The sequence below is a fragment of the Neodiprion lecontei genome, chromosome 1 (genome assembly GCF_021901455.1).
Source record: "Neodiprion lecontei isolate iyNeoLeco1 chromosome 1, iyNeoLeco1.1, whole genome shotgun sequence".
NCBI classification, from domain to species: domain Eukaryota; kingdom Metazoa; phylum Arthropoda; class Insecta; order Hymenoptera; family Diprionidae; genus Neodiprion; species Neodiprion lecontei.
This window is the reverse complement of record NC_060260.1, coordinates 36,609,714-36,620,919: the sequence shown is the minus strand read 5'-3', so window position 1 is coordinate 36,620,919 and position 11,206 is coordinate 36,609,714. Positions and strand designations below refer to the sequence as shown.

At 36.0% G+C, this 11,206-nt stretch overlaps 2 protein-coding genes across 6 annotated transcripts; one reads left to right on the top strand and one right to left on the bottom strand.

Annotated features, from left to right (window-relative positions):
- Positions 1-3,447: 3,447 nt before the first annotated feature.
- Positions 3,448-8,071, top strand: LOC107224641. 5 transcript variants are annotated; one of them, XM_046736371.1, is made up of 7 exons: positions 3,448-3,620; positions 3,718-3,776; positions 3,876-3,968; positions 4,373-4,514; positions 4,815-5,014; positions 5,118-5,297; positions 5,564-8,071. In XM_046736371.1, the coding sequence occupies exons 4-7, from the start codon at positions 4,382-4,384 to the stop codon at positions 6,926-6,928; spliced, it is 1,878 nt and encodes a 625-aa protein (XP_046592327.1). In that variant the 5' UTR covers positions 3,448-3,620; positions 3,718-3,776; positions 3,876-3,968; positions 4,373-4,381; the 3' UTR covers positions 6,929-8,071. The 5 variants fall into 5 exon arrangements, with proteins under 5 accessions (XP_046592327.1, XP_015520266.1, XP_046592317.1 ...); XM_015664780.2 differs by lacking the exon at positions 3,876-3,968 and having other exon boundaries at positions 3,449-3,620; XM_046736372.1 differs by lacking the exon at positions 3,876-3,968 and having other exon boundaries at positions 3,460-3,506.
- On the bottom strand, positions 7,548-11,181 carry LOC107224636 (activating signal cointegrator 1). Its single transcript, XM_015664774.2, has 10 exons — positions 11,038-11,181; positions 10,689-10,801; positions 10,442-10,557; positions 10,171-10,273; positions 9,820-10,087; positions 9,430-9,730; positions 9,147-9,313; positions 8,952-9,073; positions 8,675-8,866; positions 7,548-8,472 (listed from the first exon to the last, which is right to left on the bottom strand). Exons 1-10 carry the CDS (start codon positions 11,103-11,105, stop codon positions 8,396-8,398), a joined length of 1,527 nt encoding a protein of 508 aa, XP_015520260.1. The 5' UTR covers positions 11,106-11,181; the 3' UTR covers positions 7,548-8,395.
- Positions 11,182-11,206: the final 25 nt, after the last annotated feature.

The window sequence follows — 11,206 nt, the reverse complement described above, 5'->3', positions numbered from 1 at the left end:
TTGGTATTTCTATTGCGGATCAGGAGGCTCTAAAAAGAACGTTATTTGTATGCCGCATTCAATTAGTTTGAGAAATGATGCGTCCTTGGTATCTATTTTTTTTTTTTACCTGATTTTGGAGAGTACATTTTTTAGTGTGTGCATAAGCTGATTTCTCGAAAGAATGAATAGTTCAAAGCAACATACGTATGCATATTCATGCTGTCATTTTTTTTCTGTTGCCGAACGTTTGGTTGTCACATTCGTTATTATCTGACTCCGACTTTTAAAATCGTTCTCGAAACACTCGATAAAGTTATACATATAGCTATAGATGTCAAGCATTAGGAATCGGTGAGGACGAGGTGATTTGGTTTGAAATGGTCGTTGATTTTTACGATTAAATTATACCGTACTTGTAAGTTAATTCTTACGAAATAAGCTAATTTGAATAATCCGTGGTTTCCTGTCGATTTCAAATTTAGCGACAAATATGTAATAGAATTAGATTTTACTTCATATTACATTTTTTTCAAAATTCTTCACTCCACGATAATACTAGTCAAGTCAACAAGTCAAATAAGTTCGTGAAAATTACATCCACTTCGTCAATAAAGAGATTATACGGCAATTTCTTTTTTTATTTCTTCACCTTTCCCGTCGCATTAAATAGATCGAACAGAGTGATTCTTCGTGCAACCTTTAAGCATCCGTGGAAGATGAACAAAATCACATGCGTCCAAATTATTTATAATCAGCATCGTTGTGCTGTAGGCAATGAAAAAAACCACTGACCTTTGAACCAGAATAAGAACGCTGCCTTGAATATTCACAAAGGCGTTTCATCAAGCTCAGTGAACTCTCTTATGGCCACGTAGATATGATGTATTGTCCTTACCGCCCGTATGCATGCGTGTAATGTCTGTTCAGAATATAACCACTCATGAATAGCGGCAATTCCTACGTTACGTTATTACAAGCGAGTACAACAACGGATTTACCCCACGAATATACGTGCTTGCACACACTTTGCAGGTGTGCGATACTTTTCAGTTTTGGTCTTGGATGTTATTGATGGACGCTTCAAGGATGCAATAAAAATTCATAACGTTTCATAATTTGTTGTAACGTTATTACAAGTTTTTTTCATAATGTAATTTCGAATCTTCATCACATGATACGAGCCGATTAAACAGCGGCATTAAGCTGTTCTTACTATACATACAGATATGTTAATTCAGAATATTTTATACTGTAATTGTTCAAACTTCACGAGATATATTTGCAAGGACACGAGAAAAATCATTATGTACATGTACGGTAAACTCTTTGATCGTCAGATCTCGCGTGTACAATGACGATTCCGATCGATTAAAAATTCTTTTCAAACGTATTATCGCGTTAGTTTTTAAACGTGAAATACACGAATTGGCGTTACGTACACAGAAATCGTGGTCACCAATCAAGGTGTCCTTGAAGTATTGTGAATCAATTTTTAAAAGTAGACTTTGATATAAAGCGTACAAAATTAGGATCGTACAGGCAGAATTGTAATATGAGAAGATCGCGTATGAATACACAGACATAAATCACAGATGTTACTGCCGCAAGATTTTTTATTCCGCATTCGTTGTATTTTATATCATCTCTGTTTAGTCGGAATAATGAGACCTCGATGTGTTTTTTTTTTTTTTTGTTTTTTTCTTTGTGCGTAATTACATAATGTAAATGATTTCCTGTAAGTCAAGACCGAAGTCTTACGAATAATGCCTAAGGTATCTAGGCCCGTTAGAACGAAAGAGACACTAGGATACATACCTAACATAACGCACTCATCTCGGTAAAATTGGCGGGGGCGAAGCTTCTCGGTGCCGCAAACAGTTACAATGCACAATCATATTTCCTTGCGAAACTTGAGCCGATTGTCAGCTGAAGGTTTCACGCTTATTATCATAGGTGTTAAAAGTCGGTGAGGATGTGTAAGAGTTTTACGAAACGTAACTATGTCACGCGCGGAATAGATGGAATTTTCAAATGCAAACAGCTGCTAAGTGCAGTAATAAGTTATATGATTAATAGATATCAATATATTACACGAAGAAGTGGAATGCCGGGCTGGACGTAAAGTGCGAATAATAGATAATACTAGAAATGTCGACAACTTCCTACACTCGAGAAGATCATTCGCTCAGGCTGCATCATAACTCGCATGACATGATCCATCCCGGACCCATCCCAGCATATTCTTCGCGTAAATGTATATGCCGCATGGCACGCCAGAGAATGCGGTGTTCGCTCAAAAGCCATGCCCTTATTTCAGTGACATTTTTCTTCAACCGCACCTGTAATTTAAAATGACGTTTCCGCGGTGCTCTGCAAGCCTGCGAAGAAGAAACCTTGACATTTTCACGGTAAATTTAGCTTGCGGCACTTATGATCAATAATATCGATGTTACATGTCAGCACGATCAAATGTCTAGTTACTACCTGTCGCGTTACAAGAGGATCTAATCACACTTATTCATTTCGGTGAAAGGGCGACACATTAACGATGGGGCGATCAGTATGTTTTCGTAGATATACTGCTCAAATAATGTGATCATAAATAGGCCGAATCAGTTCTTAGTCCACAATAGGGCGTTCAAGAGTTTATATTTTTTTATTTTTCTTATACATATTCTGACCGTATAAATTTCTTGTAAATCTTTGCGGCACTCTATGTAATGTGATTTTAAAGAATTCCAGATTTTTTTTTCCACGAATTTAGTTATTTATTCTTCACCGAAGCTGAATTTGTGTAGTTTTTTTTTTGCCGAATAATAATGCTGGCATTACTTAAACATATTTGAATCCTAAGCTACGAAAATTGAATAAGAACAAACCATGAATAAGATTTTACTACAGATTTTGTAGAGGAAAATTCCTGCCCATTGAAAATATTTATATTCATCCGGACAATATGGTTTACCCGATGAAAAGTTTGTGTAATTAAAAGTTTTTCAATGGAAAGAAATAATCGTTATCGCTGGTAATATCAGAACAGTGCTGGTTTCTGCAAGAAAGAGTTTTAATAATCATAAATAAACTCCATGCGTGTTAATAATGTCTAACAATAAAATCTTGCGTTTGGGACAAGATAAAAACAAGCAGGTTACTCCATGCGCTAGTCTTACGGCGATACTTACATGAATTTTTGTTGCATATAGCGCAGGCGTTTGCTGTACACATCACAGTTACCGTTGACCGAAAAATATATCCTCAGTCAACGCAGTTACCATCAAAAGAATCAGCAGTGTTTTTTCGCATTCGTACCCTTCCAGACGGTATAAAAAGTTGCCATTTGATGCCACCAGACGATGGAATTCCTCGGAATGACTATAATTATAGTTAGACACTGGGATTTAAAAAAAATCGCGGACCGCGCAGCTTGTCGGACGCGCAAAAACAGCTGTCAATTGCTGCAGAGCGGAGTCCCTTTCACGCCTTCGCAATCATGAGTTTATGACTGCCACAAGCCTGAATTTCTGGTGGGGAAGAAGTCGAAAGTTAAAAACATAACCATAAAGAAATAAAATAAATAAATACGCAAAAAGTCTGATGCGTACCTTTGCCGGATATCAGGCATCGAAAATGCCTCCAACGTATAATGTCAACTAATTAATTACTGAAAACGCCGTTATGCTCGGTAGCTGCAGCAATTAAGGTGGCATGGCATCTAAATATAGCATTTATTTATAGGTTGGAGCCTTCGGCAGTTTGAATCGGGCTTTTCTTCGAGATCCCGGGGCTGTTATCAGGTTTGATTAATTTATAGATTATCTATCCGACAACGAGATGTCCCCAAGTCTTTTCGATGTGTCTCTAATCGCACTTGATTTCGATAAAAACTTATGCAGCTGCTCCCCGTTTCTACACCGTATAAACCGACATAACCCTCAAGTAATTTTAGCTGATATCTCCAAATCGTCGATTCGTAATTCAAGTAAAAGGTACGGACACCGAAATTGCTTGCAATATTCTGATGCCCACATACTTTCAATGCGAACTAAGTATAGTTTTCGCACCCACCGCTGTCATGCAAAGTTCCCGAACCCCAATCTGACAAAATTAATCAAAACTTTTCTTACACCTTCACAAAATGTTCACGAATTATGGGTACTCATATATATCAACATAAGTTGGCCTGAGAATCTGAAAGACTTGTCTTTTTTTTTATCGATAAAGTATGTGGAACATGTTACAGAATCCTTTTGTCAGGTGTGTCATATTTGATAAACATGATCGTAATCATCGAGCAGTATGAAACAGTGTGCGAAGCCTTGAGTATGAGAATATTGCAATAAGGCTTATGGATTTGTTGTATAATAATAACCATCTAATTAATTTGTTACAGCATATAAAAATGGCTGAAGATTTGACTCGAAGATGTCGAGATCGGTTGCAGGATATCAGCATCAAGCTTGAACAAAGCCATCTTGTTTACCTGCAAACAGACGATAGCCCCTTAAAGTTGCAGCAGCGGCAAAAGCTTGAAGGTATAGCAGACAGTTCAATGCTGAATTCAACTAAACGGGAATAGTTTAATATAGGGAGTACATACTTGTTACAAACCAAGAGAGCTGGGAAAATCTAGGGAATTTGATTTACAACCTGGAATTCAGATGGACTATTTACAGAATCATGCATCATCTCTCATCCATTCTGCAAACTAGATTTTTTTTCATTTAAAATCTATGAAATAGCCGTTTTTCATCTGTAACACTCAGAATATTCCCCGATTATTTCAAAACTTTTCAAACAAATGTCAACCCATTATAACGCTATTCTTTTACCAGGTTTCATCAAAGAATTTTTATGCCTTGTACCGAACGACAACAAATACGAATTTCAAGAGACAGCTGATATATTAAACAGATCTGCTGCAACCGTGCAAGATTTTAGTGGGTACAGGGCCTGCAATGCTTGGAATGCGATTGCCTTGTATGCTGCTAACTTGCTTGCTCAACCTTGGAGAAAGGAGTATAAGAATTTAAAGGTCAGTTTCAAACTGCAGGAGCGAAATTTGAAGTCTGAGTCTGAATTAACTTGCACAGCGTTTTTGTGCACTTTTAATGGAAAGTAGAAATTTATTTTCTCAGACTTACAGTGGATATTACAAACACGAGGTTGATGTTAATCTGATTGGAGCGGAACTCATGTTCGAGTTGATGGGTTATAGACACACAGCTCTGGGGGAATTGATTCTGGAAGGTCCAATTGATCCAGACAAAGTCTCCAATGTTAGTCGAGACGCAATTGTGGCCTTTGTTGAGTGCCAGGTAATACCAATTGTCAATTGTACAAAAGTGAAATGGAATAATGAAGACGATTTATCTTGACCTTGGATATTTGTTGATTAATGTTATTCTTGGATATGAAGGTCACAACTCAAAACACTTTTTTATCGTGTTAACGTTTCGGCCCTGGTGGGGGCCCTCCTCAGAACATTTTATTTAAATATCTGTCTGGAATAATAATTCAATTTCTTATCAATGTGTTGACATTTCAGTTTACCTAAATATAAATCAATTACTTTTATTTGCAGATACTAAAACAGATCTGGGAGAGTGTATCTCAAAATTTTACCATTTCATGGCTCGAAGTGTTGGAATTTAGAGAAAACCATGTCGGGACACCTGAGCAAGCAATACGTGCATTGAATTACAGGTTTCTTGAGAAAATGCACCACAATCGTGTAAAGACTGCAAATTACAGGGACTACAGGCAGATACCGTCAAATACCATCGATTTGATAGCTGCCACTCCTTACAATTTTCCTGTAAATAATTACAATACTTATACAGCTCCTTATCAGACTGGATACAAATATTTGGAGGATAATAATGTGCCGCAGATGAACTTACAGTATTTTCAACCGATCGATTATAACTCTGGTAACAGATTCAATATTTACGGGCATCATAAAGCTGACAGCAAGTATTTCGGCGGTATTAACGCGAACGAATATTGCTCGCCTATACCCAACCATCCTGCCGGGGTACCGACAGGCCAATTGATAGAGCTGGATCCACCGACGCCAGTTATCAATTACCAGAAGAAGGATAACAGAAAAATAGCAAACACGATTCCACATTATACGCCTGATTTCGATGAGGCAGATTCAGGCCAAGGGCAAATTGGGGATGGGAATAATTACGAATATGCTAAAGTCGAGAAGAAAACATTGAAATCACCCGTCGGAGGTACTGAAAAAGATTCGTTCAGTAGCTGGGATTTTGTCTATAGAAATTTAGAAAGTCTTGGCTATTCGAAGGATCTGGGAGACAGGGAAGATGTTTTGCATAAGCGAGAATCAGATTTATATAGGATTCGGCAGAAGCCGTTCAAAGACTCGTCGAATTATCAGGAGGAGAAATATGCTCTGAATCATTTGGATAAACGAAAGGTTCGCTCGAATTTTGAGGGACTCGACAGATTGACTACTAACGGCAGAGCCGGAAATGAAGAAGTATCATTTCTACCTAAAAAAAAATCCTCGTTTGACGACTTGAACAAGGAGCTCAGAGACCGAACATATCAAGAACGATACAACTCTACTGACAGGGATAAAATGTATAGCCAAACATTGCCCAATCAGCACAAAAAACGGTCCACCGAAATCGATTGCGTTGTGAAGGTAAGCGATTCTATGCGAAACCTTGACATAAACCAGCAGGATATTGAAAATCAGAAAGAGACCAAGTGGCAGTGTTCTACGTGCACTTATTTGAACACCTTTGGCAAGGACATTTGTGAGATGTGCGGAAAGTCAAAGCGAAAGGGTAACGAAGATAAGCCACTTGCCAGTGGAGGCAAAGAATGCCCGCAATGTACTCTAGTAAATGAGAAAAATGTTTCTAACTGTGATGCGTGTGGAGCTAGTTTAAAAGATTCTCCAACATATATATAAGAGAATATAAGATTATTATATAGCATCCTCCGAGAGGACAAATTTATAGATAATATATAGGCTAGTCGATGTTTGCAGGATCACTTTGGGCCAAGTATCAATTGCAACATAATTAGTTGTGTACAAGTTGTAGTCAAAAATCAGAAATCTGAAATAATTTCTTAGACTCGCTACAATCTTCGATATAGATACCGGGACAAAGTGCAAAACGATAAGATTAAGGACTTGTTTGTTTTTTTCTGGAATTTTTTTACGGGTGCCAAAATAGTCCGAAAGTAAGCAATGTATTTCCTCGTTTAATTTTCAACTGTCATGTTTGGGCGATCTGGTAAAAACAAAAAAAAAAAATTCTATCGTAAGAGAAGGTTTATCAAATCTTATTTAACAAGATCATTATTTTTTACCTGTTTACTTGAAAATTATTTCCGTAGGCTTTTATTAACTATTCGTATTAACGTATGATTATAGTTTAAATCAGTTTTTAGGATTAAGTTGATGAGACCTTTCAATTCCATTTCAATCGAATATGTATTTTCATTATATTTGTATGTAATCACCATATGCACACTGCATTATTTATTATATTTATTAACTAATAATCATATTTTTGGCGCATATATGTTGTATTTATAAACTTCATTTCAAAACATAGTCATATAATTCATAAGAAAATTTAACCAAATGTGGATATTAAGCAATCCAAAGCAAGATTTTTGAAAAATAAAACTGAAAACGACACTAGAGTCTGCGATTTCAAAATATTGTATAGGCAAATAGATTGCTTGACGAATTTAAATTTAATCCTTTCGACTAAAAGTAGTCCACTAAGCACAAAATTATTTAAAAATGTACGGATCTTAATAGTAGATTGAAGTCAATGAGAATGGAACTAACTGATCTGTTGCAAAGGTTTCAAATTTTATGTGACGATACGTATGTATACTTTAGCTAAGGCTATACGTTCAATGTTAACAAAAAAATATTTAAAATTTATCACAAGATTTATATCGATTATGAATTCGTTAAATCTTTTTAGGCGATTTTCTGCATTTGCATTAAATAGTGTAACGAATATTTGTGAGTTATGAAACATATGTTGTAATAATAGGACTTGTACAATAATAAAATATGTATTTTTACTAACCAAGTCTTCAAAACTTATTGGAATTTTAATAATATCAGATATTCAGTAAGCACACTGTTTTTATTTTTATTTGTTTAATTATTTTTAATAAGTGTGATCACCTATATAGTATAAGTTCTTACAACCCTTTGGAACAAATGATATCATTAATGAATTTCTTTAATATCTGTTAAACTCGTGATTAAAATCATGAGAAGTACCTTGACATTAAGCATTGGTGGGATGTCCTCAAGTAAGCTCGTAGGGAATATTAAATACAACGCCCATTATTTTTCCTTAGCTATCTCAATAGTTTTGAGCGTTTTACAGTAGCTATTTGAAAATTAGGTTCCAGCTTGAAGCTTCATTTTCCTCTGCAAAGACTTAACTGCGGCCTGGTGTATTTTGCTATCCAATTTGTCTGTGGGCAATATTACAAGTAAAAAACAATAGGGTGATTGGAAGTTCTTTGCGACAATTGTCCCGAGTCCAAAAACTAAATGATTCAGTCTTAGATGACATAAATATAAAATAAGCAATAAGGAATCGTTGTAGAATAGAATGAGGGGCAAATGTAATGCAAGCATTGCTAGGTTTTTTTTCAAAGACACTATAATACTTACATATTTTGTGTTTGCCTTGCATGGGAAATCTTATTGGCAATTCGTGACAGTCTTCACATATGAATATATACGGACTCTCGCTATCACCGTCGGGATATTGTTTACGGTAATCCTCTTCAGAGAGAACATCGACTACTGTGACACAGCCTAGTAAGCATCCAGTTGGATAATTTGTGGGAAACTTGATGTTTTCTGAAACAAATAATTCAAACATTGTAGTTCGAACTATCGTGTAATTGCAAAGATTGATTTTAGATAAAACTGAACAGTAACCGACCATTTTTTAAAACGCGATATCTATTCTCTAGCGTTGTAATTTCTTCTGTCGACGGGACTTTCGAAGCTGCTGCTATCCACAATCTGCCTCTATGTGCTGAATACCATGTTCTGCCTTCGTGACTGAAACCCAAATATATTATAACACAGTGGAATTTTATTTTTTCCTTATAATACCCAAAGAAAATAAACACACGTCTTGATTCCAGAGACAAGAAGAGACGCGTAAGGTTGATGCATGCTCAGACATAAGCCTTCGTCGACCATTTCCAAAAACTCCTTGTCCTGAATTCGATTGTGGCCAAATGAAGTAGAATTTAGGTTCTTTGATCTCTTTGAATCCAATATTCCAACATCTACATACTGGAACATGAGAAAAATACTTCAGAAATTTGAGGCGATAAATTATGATACGTTCCAATCATTTTTATATTCTTTAAAATAAACCTGGAATCTTTGAAGCTAAGAATCACGCTTACCGATGGTTGATTGAATTCTATGGTTGGACATGCGTTACTAGACATAGTAGTACTACCAGGCCTAAATTCAGTGATACTGCGCAAGACTTGATCATTCGCTTCATCTATAAAGGCAGCATCATCGATTACTTCTCTACCAGCAAAGTCAAGAGTGACTTTTCTATTCAAACGTGACCCATACTTTTTAGCCCTTACATCACTTTCGTATTTCTCCAATTTTTCTCGTTCAGAATTTGAAAGCCACACACTATTTGTCTGGTAGTAGTCACATTCATCGTCAATGACTTCTGTTCTCCGCGCACTGTAGAGGTGAGAATAATTGAATTTATTAAAAATATGTGAACACGGTTCTTTTTTGTAATATCTTCTCACACAATTGGACGTACCCACCTGTTACGATCATATTCAAGTAGTTTGTTTCTGTGTTTAAGGGATTCCTCAACATCCTTGGGTGGTTTCCGATCCATCAGTTTGTTGTAAAGATTATCAGCCTGTCTGCTATTACTTGAAATAAGTGCTTGCTGTTCAGGCGAGCAGACAAGATCTCCACAACAGAAACAGGGTCCCGCCCCTTCTTGGATGCAGACTATTCTTCCGCAACTGATGCAGTTATTTATTAAGCTGTGTTTTTTAGCCTCGCAATTACACTTGTGTCTACCTGTCGTGAAAAAGAATATCTCAATCACTAAAAAAATTAGTTTTGCTTTTTACGTTGTCATTCAGTTGAGTTACGACGATTACCTTTTAACATTATCGTTTCTCTATCTCGACCTTCTTGTGAATAGAGATTGACGAATTTTGTTTTTTTCTTCTCAACCCTTTCTGGCTTGATATTCTCCTGCATCTAAACAATGTCGTCATGCATAATTGTAGGAGGAATTTTATTATAGTATATTTAATGGATGAGAGGGTTTTTGCTTCTGACAAGCAAAATTATTGCATGTTTCAGTGAGATAAGTTCATCAGTTGAATCGCTTGAGCTAAGAATAGATTTTCAAGTTTGAAAACAAACCTGTGTCTGTTGATTCGACCCTTTTGATTTTCCTTTCTTCTTCTCATTTTGCTTTTGATTGATTGAAGTTTCTAATATGCTCGATTTCTTATATCCCATAAGATCGTTATTCGCAGCTAGAGGAAAATATTATCATCTTTATTATTACTATTAAACAAAAATCAATACATCTATACTGCAGCAGCAGTAATTACAAAAATTTATAAACGCTTTAAGTTAATGGATTTTCATATTTTGTGGAACCTACCTTGACGTTTTTTCAATTCCGAAACAAACTGCCTGTGCCTTGGGTTATCGTAGTTGAGCAAAGTTTTGAGGTACTCGTCCAAGTCTCTTGCATTTTGCATTTGTAAGATATACCTGAAAGTTAGATAATTTAACAAGTTGTAATTATCCAGCAGGTTTACCGATATCCAGTGACGATATAAATGTTGTTTATCAAAACACTTAATCTAAGTAATGAGGCTACGAGTAGCCGTGTAAGTTGCCGGAACATGTCAAAGTTTCAAAAAAATTATTTCACCATATGAAAAATTTAAGTCATAACCTAAAAACTGATGAAAAATACTGGAATAAACTTGTATTTTATTACTAACGATGTTAAATCAGTTGGGACTGGAAAGTCTAGTAATCCAGATAAATTTTCTTGCAGCCAACTTTCCATTTTCACTCCTAGATACTTCTTTATTGCTGATTATTGTCAAAAGCCCACGCTCAGGTGTGACGTCGGGCGATCAGAATCGTGAATCTCGCAATTTTATGCTG